The sequence below is a fragment of the Oryctolagus cuniculus genome, chromosome 12, assembly GCF_964237555.1.
Source record: "Oryctolagus cuniculus chromosome 12, mOryCun1.1, whole genome shotgun sequence".
In the NCBI taxonomy this organism is placed as follows: Eukaryota; Metazoa; Chordata; class Mammalia; order Lagomorpha; family Leporidae; genus Oryctolagus; species Oryctolagus cuniculus.
In genome coordinates, this window is record NC_091443.1 from 99,398,626 (window position 1) to 99,414,859 (window position 16,234).

Genomic DNA, 16,234 nt, shown 5'->3' on the forward strand with positions numbered 1-16,234 from the left:
CATTTAGGGGGTGAACCAACGGAAGGAAGACCTTTCTCTCTGTCTCTCTCTCTCACTAACTCTGTCAAGTAAAAAATAATAATAATAAAAATAACCGCCGGCGCAACGGCTCAATAGGCTAATCCTCCGCCTAGCGGCGCCGGCACACCAGGTTCTAGTCCCGGTCGGGCGCCGGATTCTGTCCCGGTTGCCCCTTTTCCAGGCCAGCTCTCTGCTATGGCCCGGGAGTGCGGTGGAGGATGGCCCAAATGCTTGGGCCCTGCACCCCATGGGAGATCAGGAGAAGTACCTGGCTCCTGCCATCGGATCAGCGCGGTGCGCCGGCTGCAGCGCGCCAGCCGCGGTGGCCATTTGAGGGTGAACCAACGGCAAAGGCAGACCTTTCTCTCTGTCTCTCTCTTACTGTCCACTCTGCCTGTCAAAATAATAATAATAGTAATAATAATAATAATAATAGGAACTGTGGGAAAAGGAGGATAGGGCAGACTGAAAACATGCTTGACTTTGTAACCAAAGCTCTAAGATACTTTCTGTGCTTAACATGGAAATTCTATAATAAATGTGAGACTTTAGTTGAAATAATTTGGAAAGGGAGCTTTGAGGCTGTTTTATTATGGAGATTTGGACAAGATGTACAATATTGGTGAGACCCACATACTTCAAAGATATTGATACATGTGTGGCCTAATACAGGAGGGAGAAATGAAGTAATGGACGTTGTGAACAGTGCTATATTCCTCCATGATTTGCTGTGTTCAGTTCTGTTAATATCCTGGGTATTTACTTGTAGTTATTTTGCAATACAAAACACTGAGGTACTAGAAATAATAGCACTGTTGAAAAATAATGCAGGGGCAAGTGTTGTAGCATAATGGGTTAAGCCTCTGCCTGCAGCACCAACATCCCATGTGTGTGCTGGGTTAAGTCCTGGCTGCTCCACTTCTGATCCAGCTCTCTGCAAATGTCCTGGAACAGCAGAGGAAAATGACCTAAGTCCTTAAGCCCCTGCACCCATGTGGGAGACGCGGCAGAAGCTCCCAGCTCCTGGGTTCAGATAGGCTCAACTCCAGCTGTTATGGCTATTTGGGGCGTGAATCAGTGGATGGAAGATCTCTCCTTCTCCCTCTATTTTTCCCTCCCTCTCTCTGTCTGTAACCCTGCCTCTCAAATAAATAAATAAATCTTAAAGAAAAATAATCAAACTTCCAGATTATACTGACTAACCTATTTGTGAGTCATATATGAGCTTTTCATAGAAGAGACAACTGTAACTGTCTTCTCCTTCTAAAATGACAGCATTAGGGAACATTTACTCTCCTCCTCTTCTTGCCATTCTCATGTTATTCTTGGGGCCACTGTTGTGGCATAGCAGGTTAAGCCGTTGCCTGTGATGCCAGTGTCTCATATGGGTACCTGTTCGAAACCCAGCTGCACCATTTCTGATTCAGCTCCCTACTAATGCTCCTGGGAAGGCAGCAGAAGATGACCCAAGTGCCTGGGCCCCTGAACCCATATGGGAGACCCAGAAGAAGTTCTGGGTTCCTGGATTCAGCCTGGCTTAGTCTCAGCTGTTGTGCCATCTGGAGAGTGACCTAGCAGATTTAAGTTCTCTCTGTCTCTCCCTTTCTCTCTGCCTTTCAAAAAAAAATAAAAAAGAAATCTTTAAAAAAATTTTCTTAACAATCAAAACTTATTTAGACTTAATAAATTTTATTAGTTTCTTTGTTTACTTTTTTTTTTTTTTTTTTTTTTTTTTTTTTTGACAGGCAGAGTGGACAGTGAGAGAGAGAGACAGAGAAAGGTCTTCCTTTTCCATTGGTTCACCCCTCAATGGCCGCTGCGGCTGGTGCGCTGCCGCCGGCGCACCACGCTGATCTGAAGCCAGGAGCCAGGTGCTTCTCCTGGTCTCCCATGCGGATGCAGGGCCCAAGGACCTGGGCCATCCTCCACTGCACTCCCGGGCCACAGCAGAGAGCTGGCCTGGAAGAGGGGCAACCGGGACAGAATCCGGCGCCCGATCCAGACTAGAACCCAGAGTGCCGGTGCTGCAGGCAGAGGATTAGCCTATTGAGCCGCAGTGCCGGCCTACTTCTATTTTTTGGATCACGTGTTTTTTTCTCTTGGAAATGTGCCATAAATATATGTTTTACAGTAATTCTGATATGGTTTATGAATAGTAAACTTTGAATCTTTTCATATCTAAAATTGCTTGCTTCAATACTTTAATGATAAGTTGAACAAGTATACCATTTCAGTTTAGAATTATTTTTCATCTTGAATTGCTAAGGAAAAGTCTGACAATTATCTGATTCTTTGTATTCTAGATAGTCTGTTCTTTCCATCATGAAAACTTTTTTTTTTTTTTCAAAGATTGATTTATTTATTTGAAAGTCAGAGTTACACAGAGAGAGGAAAGGCAGAGAGAGAGAGAAAAGTCTTCCATCTGCTGGTTCACTCCCCAATTGGCTGCAACGGCCAGAGCTGCACAGATCCGAAGCCAGAAGCCAGGAGCTTCTTCCAGGTCTCCCACGTGGGTGCAGGGGCCCAAGGCTTGGGCCATCTTCTACTGCTTTCCCAGGCCATAGCAGAGACCTGGACTGGAAGAGGAGCAACCAGGACTAGAACTGGCGCCCATATGGGTTGCCGGCGCTTCAGGCCAGGGTGTTAACCCGCTGTGCCACAGCGCTTCCCTGAAAAATTTTTTTTATTAAACATGTTAATTTGTAATGACTTTACTATTCTGTGTGGATTTTTTTAAAGATTTATTTAATTTTTTTTTTTTAATTTTATTTTATTTGAAAGAGAGAGAGAGAGAGGTCTTCCATCTCCTGGTTCACTCCCCAGATGGCCACCATAGCTGGAGTTGCACTGATCTGACGCCAGGAGCCAGGATCTTCTTCCTGGTGTCCCACGTGGGTGCAGGGGACCAAGGACTTGGGCCATCTTCCACTGCTTTCTCAGACCATAGCAGAGAGCTGGATTGGAAGAAGGGCAGCCGGGACTTGAACCAGCACCCATATGGAATGCCAGCACTGCAGGCAGTGGCTTTACCTACTACACCACAGTGCCAGCCCCCATCATGAAAACAGATTTTTTTATCTTGATGCTCTGAAATACTTTTCGTATGCAGAATGTGTTGGTTATCCAGGACAAGTTTGGGAAATAAGTAACATGAGTATAAGGGTAAAGTCTCTTACTAAGTTTTTCTTTTTAACTAAGCTTTGTTTTCTTTCAGTGTTCATAGCTGGGATCATGTTACTCAGGGCCTGGTAGAACTTGGTTTCATTTTAATGGATTCATATGGACCAAAGAAGATTCTTGATGGAAAAATTATTGAAACCAGCTCAGGTCTTTCTAGAACATCAAACCAGAATGCATGCAAGCTGGGAGCTAGAATACTGTTGGAAACTTTTAAGGTGAGACTAGTTTGACACCTCTTCTTTCAGTTTGTTTAAAAGATACTATAAATAGACCCTGATATTTGCTTGGGAGTTTGAAAGATAAGAAAGCTTGAGTATGTAGCAGTATGGCAGAGTGTGTATAATAGAAACTGGGATGGTACTGAAACATTACAGATTCAATTTGATGCAAAACTCAATTTTCTCATTCTTTAAGTTTTTAATTCCAGTTAAATTTTTTTGTTTCTGGACATTTCTAAGAAGCTTAACTACATGATAATTTTTTCCACAGTTTCCTCTTCCTCTAACAGTAAATTGTTTTCTGGTTTTTGTTTTATTTCATTTTAATGCTGTTTCCTTATACAAAAAATAATTTTCTAGTTACTGTAGAACAACAGGCTTGAAAAGATCATGTTTATTGATTCATCATTTTTGAAGGACTCAAAATGAGGAATTTACATTTTTTGCATTGTTAACATTTTGTTTCAGAACAGTTTGAACTTTCCAATACAAAAATTTTGAGGAAATACAAAGAATTCACATACACCCTTCACCCCTTTCCCCCTATTAACATCTCATATTAGTATCTTTGTCAGTTATAAATTGTCTTCTTTATATTCAAGTTCTTTAATATAGTTATGTACCAAGGGTCTCTGCTTAAGTTATGTGGAGGTCTATGAAGTAAATGCTTGGAATAGTCCGTAAGTTATAAGTGGTGATATAAATTACCCTTTTTAATAGTAATATGGTTTAAAACATTCTTAGAATAAGTTTTTACTTAAAATCCATATTTTTCAAAACTGTATAGTGGTTCCATTTGAGTTCAGATAGATGTTGGCCTTATCAAGGCATCTATAGAGTATATAATTACTAAGTCATCAAGGTCTGAGATCTGAAAGAAGTATTCAAGTTCAAGTAAGAAAATCTAAGTTTACTAATTTCAGAACAGGTCTGACATTAGTAAAGACTTCTGAGTTTCTAGAAATTTTCATGTGTTTTAAATTTTTAGAATAAAAGTTATGTGTTCTGTCAGAAATGTGGATGTTGGCATTTAATAGATATCTATGCAGAATTATTCCCTATTTGATGCTGAAACTTACATATAGTAGTATTTTCTTGTGATCTGTGCTTTTGGGTTCATAAGCATGGTATTTATCCTAATAATGAATGCTCTGAGCACAGAAGGAGGGAAGAGTTGAGTGATTCTTTCCAGATGATCCATGTTATATTCTGATTTGTCTGTGAAGTAAAGTCGTTTTACCCATATCCAAGCTATTCTTCATCCTACCTGACATGCATTGATTGATGTGTTTATAAGCTGAGAGTCACCTAGGAATGTTTCTGTTCTTTTTAGATTCATGAGATGATCAGACAAGAAATTTTGGAGCAAGTCTTCAACAGAGTTGTTACCAGAGCATCCTCTCCCATCAATCATTTCTTAGGTATTGAATTTCAAAAGTATAAATAAAGTTCTTAGGAATATTTATATTAAATGTTATAATGATTTGGTCTCATAAAAACCATTTTTTAAATCATAACAGGAGAGTTTAATGCAACATCTTTGATTCTGATGCCAATGAAACCTTAAATCCTGGGGCAGGTGTTTGGCCTGGCAGTTGACAACAGTTGGGATAACCAAAGTTGGGATACCTTTGTCTCATATTGGAGTGCCTGGGTTTGAGTCCCTGCTCTGCTTCTCATTCCAGCTTCCTTCCTCTAGGCACCCTGAAAGATAGCAGATGATGGCTGAAGTGAGTCCCTGGCACCCATATAAGAGACCTAGATTAAGTTCTCAGCTCCCAGCTTCAGCCTGGACCAGCCTCAGCTGTTGTGGGTATTTAGGGAGTGAACCTGTGGGGAGTTCTTTGTCTGTCTCTGTGTGTCTCCTTGCCTCTTAAATAATAAACAAAATAAAGCCGTAAGTCCACTTACATTGTCTGTGATTGTTATGAAGGCAGTAATTGTAAATAAGGAAGGGATCATGTTAAATACATGTTAATGGAGGCTTGTTAATGAGTGCAACTTCCATTTTTCATCAACGTTCACTCTCTCTTTTTTAATACTCCACAAATGAGTGCCGTCTTGGTGTTGCTACTCATTGACTTCTTAGTCTCTTAACCCGTGACATTCTGACTTCAGTACTTTTCTCTTTACTGACCCTGAGTTCACCATTTTTAGTACATATCCTAGTTTCTAAATCAACTGGCCTATTCTTTGTAACTGATTTTCTTAATTTCCCTGTCATTCAACACTATTCACAACTCCACTTAAATTTTTTAGGTAGGTTTTCTGATAATGATAGTAGTTTGCTTCTTATTCTGCCTGTGACCAGTTTTTGTCTTTTAATGTTCCTTGTCTTTCTTCTACCCATAAACTGTAAAATGTGGTACTTAATACTTTATTTTACTTTTATCCCCTTCTTTACAGCTTTATTGAGGTGTAATTGAAATATAATAATTTCTACATATTTTAAGTTTTTTGTTTATTGGAGAGACAGCACTAACACCCACTGGATCATTTCCAGATGTTCACATCTGGGCTGAAGCAGGGAGGTACAATCCAGGTCTCCCACATGAGTGGCAAGAACCAGTTACTTGACCCATCACCACTTCCCTCCAAGATCTGCATTATCAGGAAGCTGTGGCTAGGGTTCAAACTCAGGTAGTCTACTGTAAAATATAGGCACCTTAACTTCTAGGCTACACACCCAGTCCCTACGTATTTACAGTATATGGCTTTATTTGCGATTCTGTAATTGGGCAGCAGCTCAGATTTCAGGCCAAAAGAGGTTCAGAATGCTCTGCCGTACAACATGGGCAAGTTATATTTATAACCAACCAGACAATAGGAAATGACATACAGAAAATGGAGGTGAAGCACAGAGACAGCTTTTCTTGAATGTATGACATGTATTTATTTTATGGATTGATTTCCTCCTCATTGTAGGTTGTATTTTCCTGCTTCTTTGAATGCCTTTTTCATTGGATTCTACTCTATATGAATTTTACATTGTTGTTTGATTAGATTTTTCCCCTTCAATTATCTGTAGCTCTAATTTTCTTGGAAAACATTTAATCTTTTGATGGTTATTTTTATGTTGTGTTAGGCAAGACCAGACAATATTTAATCTGGGGCTAATTTGGTTCAACTACTGAAAAAATAAGTTTATGAGTACTCAACCTTGTGTATTGAAGTATCTGCACTTTAGCTGTTCTGAGTGAACTGTTCTGTAGCTTTTGTGACCTCTGAAAATGGATCTGTAATCTCCTTTTGTGATTCTTTCCCATCTGAAGTGGTTTCCTCACACACTGCTCCCGTACTCCACTGAGAGTCAGTGCTTAAAAGCTCTCTTTCTGTACAACCTTTTTCTTTCTAGTACTCTGTGAATTCTGGCTTCTTCAACTTGAATTCTGAATTTTGTTATTTTCTTTTTAAAAATTATTCATTCATTCACTCATTTAGAAGACAAAGACAGCTCCCATCAGGTGGTTCACTCCAGCTGGGAGCTGAGAACTCAGCCTGTCTCCCACATGGGTGGCAGGGACCCAAGCATTTGAGCTGTTCATGTGCTGCTTCCCAGGATGTGCATTAGAAAGCTGGATCAGACGCAGAGGAACTGGGACTCACATTGGGCATTCTCTTGTGGTACATGTGTCCCAAACAGCAACTTAGCTGTTCCACCACATGCCTACTCCTGTATATTTTTTAATAAGGTATTGGGCCCTTTATTCTGGCCCTTTGTGCCCTTGACAGTTTGATCCAAATTTACCCCTTTTTTTTTTTTTTTAAGATTTATTTATTTATTTGTGAGTCAGAATTGCAGAGAGAGAGAAGGAGAAGCAGAGAGAAAGAGAGGTCTTCCATCCTCTGGTTCACTCCCCATTTGGCCACAACAGCTGGAGCTGCACCCATCCGAAGCCAGGAGCCAGGAGCTTCTTCCAGGTCTCCCAGGCGGGTGCAGGGGCCGAAAGTCTCCGGCCATCTTCTACTGCTTTTTCAGGCCATAGCAGAGAGCTGGATTGGAAGTAGAGCAGCCAGGACTTGAACCAGTGCCCACATAGGATGCTGGCACTGCAGGCAGCAGCTTCACCTATTACGCTACAGCGCCGGCCCCTCAATTTTACCTTTGAAACATTAACTTCAATTATTTACTTTTCTGATTCTTTCATTCCAACTTTGTCGGTTTCCCCACCATCCCTTTAATACTTGTTTACTTATGTTCCTTGTGCTTTTACTCATTGTTCCTTTACAGTCAGCTTTTCGAGTTCTTTGCACATTTAAATATTGCCTGTCTTTCAGAAGCTAGTTTAAAATTCCTTCTCCTGATTACTTTTCCCAACTCATAGCTATCTCTGTCTACTTTGAACTTCTCTTTAAACTTCCTCTTTACCACTTGGTAGACCATAAGCTGAAATTCTTTAAAAATAGTTTTTCTTGACTTCCAACTAAATTATTAAAATCTTGAAGGAAAAGAGATGATTTTTTTTTTTTTTTTTGACAGGGTGGACAGTGAGAGAGAGAGACAGAAAGAAAGGTCTTCCTTTGCCGTTGGTTCACCCTCCAATGGCCATCGTGGCCAGTGTGCTGCAGTCGGCACACCGCGCTGATCCGAAGCCAGGAGCCAGGTGCTTCTCCTGGTCTCCCATGGGGTGCAGGGCCCAAGCACTTGGGCCATCCTCCACTGCACTCCCGGGCCACAGCAGAGAGCTGGCCTGGAAGAGGGGCAACTGGGACAGAATCCAGCACCCTGACTGGGATTAGAACCTGGTGTGCTGGCGCCACTAGGCGGAGGTTAGCTTGTTGAGCCGCAGCACCGGCAGAGAGACGATGTTTTATGCTTTATGTAGACTTGATAGGACTATTTTATGCTTGGCACATAATAAAAATTTATAAATGACTCATTTTTGGCTTGGCATGTGAAGACATGCTACTTCTCTAGGCAATGTGATGGGTTTCCTTCTTTATTTTAGACAGTTTAGTTTTTGTGATGTTGTCCTATCACCAGAAAAAAGCTTAAAGTACCCTGACTATAGTGACTGGAGAAAAACAGTAGAAATTTTTATTGTATGTAGTATACTTGACATATTTGAGAAAGGAAACAAAAGACTACAATTTCTTTTCCTACAATTATTTTCCTTTTATTTTTAGTATTTTTTGTTATTTTACGCAATTGACTATAGTTGTTTTTTTTTTCAGACCTGCTTTCAGATATCATCACATGTGCACCCTTAGTTCTTCAGAATTGTTCTTCTAAAGTCACAGAAACTTTTGACTATTTATCCTTTCTGCCTCTTCAGACTGTACAGGGGCTGCTTAAGGCAGTGCAGGTAAGCATTCCAACTCCTAACTAGCTTGTGAAGGCTAAAGTTTAGATATTTAATGGAAGTCTGATGTATTTCCTTATAAATATGTATTGTTTAAGAAATCCTATCCCAGGGACAGCGCTGTGGTGTAGCAGGTAAAGCCACCACTTGTGGTGCTGGCATCCTGTATGGTCTCCGGTTCGAGACCCAGCTGCTCCACTTCTGATCCAGTTCTCTGCCTTGGCCTGGGAAAGCAGTAGAAGATGGCCCAAGCACCTGGGCCCGGTACCTGTGTGGAGACCCGGAAAAAGATCCTAGCTCTTAGCTTTAGATCAGCTGAGCTCTGGCTGTTGAGGCCATTTGGGGAGTGAACCAGCAAGAAAGACCTCTATCTCTGTCCCTGCCTCTTTGTAACTGCTTTATTTATAAATTTATATATTTACAAATAAATTTATAAATTACTATTTATAAGTAAATAAATCTTAAAAAAAAGAAGAAAAAAGGAATCCTATGCCATTGAATCTGAAACATGACAATTTATATTGAAAGAGCACTGAGGCAGACTGTCATCCATGTTTACTCTCTCTTCATAGTACTGTTCTCTGTCCTTTGACTTGTTTTTAAGTTAGTGAAGTAATTAAAAGTCAGTAGATTCATGAAGGCATTCAACCAATTTCAGTTTACTGTTCCAAAGTATACTATTGTCATTATTAAGTATAATAAACGTTGAAACATGTATATAAACCAGAACCAAAGTTCCTTATGTAATAAGCCAAATGGTAAAAGCAGTAAGAAGAAATGAGCTGAGGTTATTAAGTAAGCTTGTTTATACTGAGGCTAATAAGTAAACTTGTTTTTACCTAATGATTCTTCCTTTTTCAGCCCCTTCTCAAAATCAGCATGTCAATGAGAGATTCCTTGATACTTGTCCTTCGGAAAGCTATGTTTGCCAGGTATGTGGCATCCCTTGATATCATAGGAAGTTACGCCTTCTAATGTTAGGATTAAAAATTACCACTGCCATCTCCCAGTACCACCTATGGTCAGAGCACTTTCATCAGATTAGGCATTGTGTCAGGGCTTTATGTGCCGCTTTTCATTTAATCTTCAGGATAACACTTAAGGTGAGAAATAATACAATTCCCGTTTTACAGATAAGGAGGCTTAGGATAAGATAAGTGACTTTCAAACAATAGTTGATGGTGGAGTTAGTCTAACATCAGAACTTGTGATCTCAAGTACTCTGCTGTAAAATGACTTTCAGGATAAACTTGCAGTGCCAAATTCTCTGAAACCTGACCTAGTAACAGTTCCAAAGAGGAAAGCACCTCAGTTAAGAATATATACTTAAGCATCTCATTTTATTGAACATCAGAGTGGCAGTCTAGTGGCTGATAGTCCTGATAAATTGTTGAGGGGCCTGAGTTATATTTAACATTCAGCCTCCTGACTTCTCTTCCTTTATTTCATAGCAGATAAGCTAGTGAGGGTAATACCATATCCTAAAAATACTGTGAAACAGTATAATGTGGAAAGCATTTGGTACTCTGAGCATAATGTGTCCAAGTAATACCACATTGACCATATTATCATATACATGTCAGTGTCCAGAGGAATAGCTAGTAAGTAGCTATATGCTATTATCTCTGACCTAGAATTGCCAGTTTTTATTGTTGCTTATTCAGAGGCACAGCTAATAGGCCAGGATTATGTGTTGTAGGGTCTGTGACATGAATTAATCACTGAGTTCAGTGAGCAGGTGAGTGTATCGTGTTTCTGGGTAGAGGCTTTACTTGGCACACAGCCCTGTACTCCACTGTGTGGATATGGTGCATATGAAGGGGAAACTCCTTGGGACACAGCAAAAAATCAGCAGTTTCCTTTACTCCTCAGTACTTATTGAAACTACCAACCGTGTACAGCTCGCAGTACTCTTATTCTCACTGCTCACAGAGACTTGAGAACAGTATAGAAGAATGTACAGATAGTTTCATGAGATAAAGTAGAGCTGATTGCTTTGAACATCTGGTGCCTTTGAGCATATAAATTCTGTGTGGAACTAACTGATTTTTTTGCATATTTCTTTGTACTTAGTACTGTTTGTTAACTTCTCTGTGTATTCCTGAGGTAGCCAGCTTGATGCTCGGAAATCTGCAGCTGCTGGGTTTTTGCTGCTCCTGAAGAACTTTAAAGTTTTAGGCAGCTTGTCATCCTCTCAGTGCAGTCAGTCTATCGGTGTTAGTCAGGTAAGTTTCCACTCTGGCTTGTAGTGTGAATGTTGATGCGTAACTCAGTGGTGCGCACATTCTTTTGCTCCTGTTATGATTGTAAGGATGATAATCCTGAAACTGAGAGTCTAAGGGAGAGGGAGATATCGGCTAACACTTGTTAATAGCTCACTTTCTATATATTCTAGACTGTGCTGTCCAGTGTGGTAGCCTCTAGCTTCAACGTAGCTATTGAACTGAACACTTAAATGAAATTTGACTGGTTCGAATTGAATTGTTATATATGTAAAATTCACACTGGATTTTGAAGATTTAGTGTGAAGCAAATGTAAAATATCTCCTAAATGATTTATTAATATTTGTTGCATTTTGAGATAAAATTTGGGATATGTTAGTTTAAATACCATGCTAGAATTATCTTCACATTAGAATTGTCAGTGTGACTGCTAGAAAGTTTGAAATTACATATGTAATTTATATTGGTTCATATTATATTTCTGTTGGACTGTACTGTGCCTAAATGCTTGACATTATCTCTTTTAATCTTTGCAGTAATCCTCTGAGGCTAGATACTGTTATTATCCCTAGTTTTTAAATAAGTCAGCTATTTTTTTTTTTTTATTTGACAGAGTTAGGCAGTGAGAGAGAGAGAAAGGTCTTCCTTCTGTTGGTTCACCCCCCAATGGCTGCTACGGCCAGTGCTGCACCGATCCAAAGACAGGAACCAGATGCCTCCTCCTGGTCTCCCATGTGGGTGCAGGCGCCCAAGCACTTGAGCCATCCTCCACTGCCCTCCTGGGCCACAGCAGAAAGCTGGACTGGAAGAGGAGCAACCGGGACTAGAACCCAGAGCCCATATGGGATGCCGGCGTCGTAGGCAGACGATTAACCTAGTGAGCCTCGGCACCAGCCCCATAAGTCAGCTATTTGCTTTGCATATGTACATCTATAATCTCAAACAAATTAAACTTTTTGCAATAATTGGATAATCCAGGCTTTCAAGCAATAAAATTATCTTTATAATTGAAATGATGTAAGATTTATAAAAAAAGGTTTACATCAGTTTCATTAGGAATTCTCACTATTACTCTAAAATAACTATGTAAAACTTTTGTCTGTAACATATGGCATAAATTAAATATTAGGGGGCCAGCACTATGGTGTAGTGGATAAAGCTGCTGCCTGTAGTGCTGGCATCCCATTTGGGCGCCGGTTTATATCCTGGCTGCTCCAGTTCTGATCTAGCTCCCTGCTATGGCGTGGGAAAGCAGTGGAAGATGGCCCAAGTCCTTGGGCCTCTGCACCCACATGGGAGACCTGGAGGAAGCTCCCGGCTCCTGGCTTCAGATTGGTGCAGCTCCAGCCGCTGCGGCCATCTGGGGAGTGAACCAGTGGTTGGAAGGCGCCCTCTCCCCTTCCCTCTCCCCCTCTCCCTTTCTCTTTCTCTCCTTCTCTCTCTGCCTTTGCTTCTCTGTAACTCTGCCTTTCAAATAAGTAAATATTAAAAAAAAAAAACCTAAATATCAGGAATACACTAATAATTTTAATTTAATAATGGGTATTATTATAATACCCATTTTTAAGGATAGGGAAACTGAGACTGAGAGAGGTTAAATAATTTACCCAAAGTCATAAGCAATAAAGAGTAGTACTACTGTTTGACCTCAGGAAGAATGAACTACTTCATTATGATGCCTGGAATAAGGATAAGGATAAGGACATCTTTGTTTGTTTGTTTGTTTTAATGATTTATTTATTTGAAAGAGTTACAGAAAGAGATCTTCCATCCACTGGTTCACTCCCCAAATGGCTTCAATAGCCAGGACTTGACCAGTCTGAAGCCAGGAGCCTGGAGCTTCATCCTGATCTCCCACGTGGATGGCTGGGGCCCAGGCACTTTCCCAGGCCATTAGCAGGGATCTGAATCAGAAGTGGAGCAGCTGGGACTTGAACCGGTGCCCATATGGGATGATGGCTTTATTCTCTATACCACAACACTGGCTTCAAGATTAGGACACCTTGATCCATAATTGCTAATTTTATTATGTAAATCAAGCAGTGTCAGTTCTTTGTAATTTCTGTTTCTTTTTCTTTTTCTTTTTAATTTTTGAAAGGCAGAGTGGACAGTGAGAGAGAGAGAGAAAGGTCTTCCTTTACCGTTGGTTCACCCCCCAAATGGCCTCTGTGGCCAGCACACTGTGCTGATCCGATGACAGGAGCCAGGTGCTTCTCCTGGTCTCCCATGGCGTGCAGGGCCCAAGCACTTGGGCCATCCTCCACTGCACTCCCTGGCCACAGCAGAGAGCTGGCCTGGAAGAGGGGCAACTGGGACAGAATCCGGCGCCCCAACCAGGACTAGAACCCGGTGTGCCAGCGCCACAAGGTGGAGGATTAGCCTATTGAGCCGCGGCACCAGCCTGTAATTTCTGTTTCTAAATAGAACTCTGCCTGCCTGTAAACCTCTCTGGCATTTGTGGAAGTAGAGAGCTAGATTCTTTCAGCTATTGGAGAAGCTCTTTAAGGAAATGGTAGGCCTTTCAAGGAAAATCATGTATAGTGGCGTGAAATAATCAGTGTCCCTTCCTAAGCAGCTGACATCACCAAGGAAACCTTAGGGATAGGCAAGTTAATTTTATTAAATTTCTTGAAAACTCTATTCCAGACAAGAATAAGGGTACCACCACTGCATGGTGATGGTTATAGCATCTGCCCCAGTCCTGGGTTTTAGCCTATGTGGAGAGCTGGATCTAAATTTTTTTGGCCAAAAACATTAGCTCATTTTATTCCTTAATGGAAACTGCTTTTGTAAGGTAGACATGATAGCTTCTGTTACTTTTCAGGTTTCTGTGGAAGTTCACAGCCGTTATAATTCTGTTGCCAATGAAACTTTTTGCCTTGAGATCATAGATAGTTTGAAGAGATGCCTTGGCCAGCAGGCTGATGTTCGACTCATGCTTTATGAGGTAAGTCAGTAGGGGAAAGATGTAGCAACTCCCAACTAATACTCCTATTTATGTTAATATTCTTCCCTGATTATAAAAGTGCAGTAAATAATGCCATTGTTTGATGCAGTTAGGACCAGTAAGTCATGAGATTGAGTCAAAAAGTTGTTTAATTGTATGTAACAGGTGATATACCATAAGTATTTTATTTTGAAATATTTAAATGTGCTGTTTGTCAATTTTGTGCTGTTTTTAAGACCAAGTCCACTTTTTGTTTATTTTGCTGTTGATTATGAATTTGCCATTTGGAACTTCCTGTTTCTCATTCAAACCATACTCTTAATTTATTGCCTGTAATTTCAAATTTTTGCATACCAAAAGTGATATAAGAACTTTGTGATACGTCAGATAACAGGTTTTAGATTAAGTGCAGAAACCCTTTAGGTGTCTTCAGTTTTTTTCCTCTTTTTACAATTGTTTTACCCTTGGTTTATTAGAAATTGCTTTGAGATTTAGTAAGTCTCAACTTAGTTTTGATAAAAAGAACCTTTTTCTTTTATGTGTTTGATTTTTCAATAATTTACAGGATGTCTGATTAAGTCATAATTATGGCAGTGCAGCTAGCAAGAAAAAAAAACAATTACAGCTACTGGCTTGTATTAGCATGTGACACAGCCAGTGGGAATAGAAGTGTGCAGTCAAGAATAAACCACCGTTTGTAGCATTCAGTATGGCATGTATTTCTGAATACATGTTTCATAGAAGAAATGGAGAGTGTTAGATAATCTAGCAGATATATCAAGTGGAAGTTTCTTCAGACAGCAGTTATAATGATAACTTCATTTGATGCCTTAAAATATCCCTTACTGGGCTATAGGAATTGCAAAGTACTAGACACTGGATTTTCAGGCTAATTGTAGAAGATAGAGAAAAAAAATTTTTAATATTATTACTGGCCACCACTTACATATAACTATTCATGCAAAATTACAATTATATGATTTATATGCATTTTATTTCTTTATGTTATAATCACTTTTCCCATTTCATTGACTGTTCTTTGACAACATGATTTTAAGGGCAAATAAAATATTCTTTTTGGAAATGTAGTTACTTAACTGTTTATTTTGGAGTATTTCTTTTGTCTCCAATTTTTTACTTTGCGTTGTTTGAATGTTTGACCACATTGCTGTATCAAAGAATAGAGCATTTCAAAGTCTCTTGGTACATGCTGGCAAGCACCGAGTCCTTTCTTAAATGTTAAGGGGTTGTATATAAAGTACCCCTTTATAATAAAATCTCTGAGAAACTCAGCAAACTAGGATTAAAAGGGAACTTCCTTGGGGCCGGCGCCATGGCACAGTAGATTAATCCTCCGCCTGAAGCACCAGCACCCCGTACGGGTGCCAATTCTAGTTCTGGCTGCTCCTCTTCCAATGCAGCTCTCTGCTGTGACCTGGGAAAGCAGTGGAGGATGGACCCAGTCCTTAGGCCCCTGCACCCATGTGGGAGACCCAGAGGAGGCTCCTGGCTCCTAGCTTGGGATTGGCGCAGCTCCAGCCGTTGTGGCCATCTGAGGAGTGAACTAGTGGATGGAAGACCTCTCTCTGTCTCTACCTCTCTCTGTAACTCTGTCTTTAAAATAAATCTTATAAAAAAAAAAAAGTAGATTTAGTAAGGTTGTGGGACATAAGATCAAAATCCATATAAAAATCAATTCTAGGCCGGCGCCGCAGCTCACTAGGCTAATCCTCTGCCTTGCGGCGCCGGCACACCGGGTTCTAGTCCCAGTCGGGGCACCGGATTCTGTCCCGGTTGCCCCTCTTCCAGGCCAGCTCTCTGCTGTGGCCAGGGAGTGCAGTGGAGGATGGCCCAAGTGCTTGGGCCCTGCACGCCATGGGAGACCAGGAGAAGTACCTGGCTCCTGCCATCGGATTGGCACGGTGCGCCGGCCACAGTGTGCTGGCCGTGGCGGCCATTGGAGGGTGAACCAACGGCAAAGGAAGACCTTTCTCTCTGTCTCTCTCTCTCACTGTCCACTCTGCCTGTCAAAAAAAAAAAAAAAAAAACAAAAAAACAAAAAAAATCAATTCTATTCTATACTGGCATTGAAAAATTAGAAACTGAAATTAAAATACCTAAGGACAGCTCTAACAAAGCATATGTAGAAATATATACACTGAAAACCTCAAAATACTGCTGAGAAAAGTTAAAATCTAAATAAATGAAGATACACACCATGTTTATAAGTTGGAATGCTCAATATCATTAATATTTTAAATCTCCAGTAGACCCACAGATTCAGTGCAATGCTAGCTGAAACCCAAAAGGCTTTTTTTTTTTTTTTAAGAAATTAAGAAGTT

At 40.4% G+C, this 16,234-nt stretch overlaps 1 protein-coding gene across 3 annotated transcripts in view; it reads left to right on the forward strand.

Annotated features, from left to right (window-relative positions):
• Positions 1–16,234, forward strand: part of FANCI (FA complementation group I) — a 104,260-nt gene that overhangs the window by 53,086 nt on the left and 34,940 nt on the right. For all 3 annotated transcript variants that reach the window (XM_051834219.2, XM_070054524.1, XM_051834220.2), the window contains 6 exons: positions 3,236–3,416; positions 4,753–4,840; positions 8,595–8,725; positions 9,584–9,654; positions 10,833–10,947; positions 13,770–13,892. In XM_051834219.2, the coding sequence (XP_051690179.1) occupies positions 3,236–3,416; positions 4,753–4,840; positions 8,595–8,725; positions 9,584–9,654; positions 10,833–10,947; positions 13,770–13,892 (709 nt within the window). The remainder of the gene's footprint in view (positions 1–3,235; positions 3,417–4,752; positions 4,841–8,594; positions 8,726–9,583; positions 9,655–10,832; positions 10,948–13,769; positions 13,893–16,234) is intronic.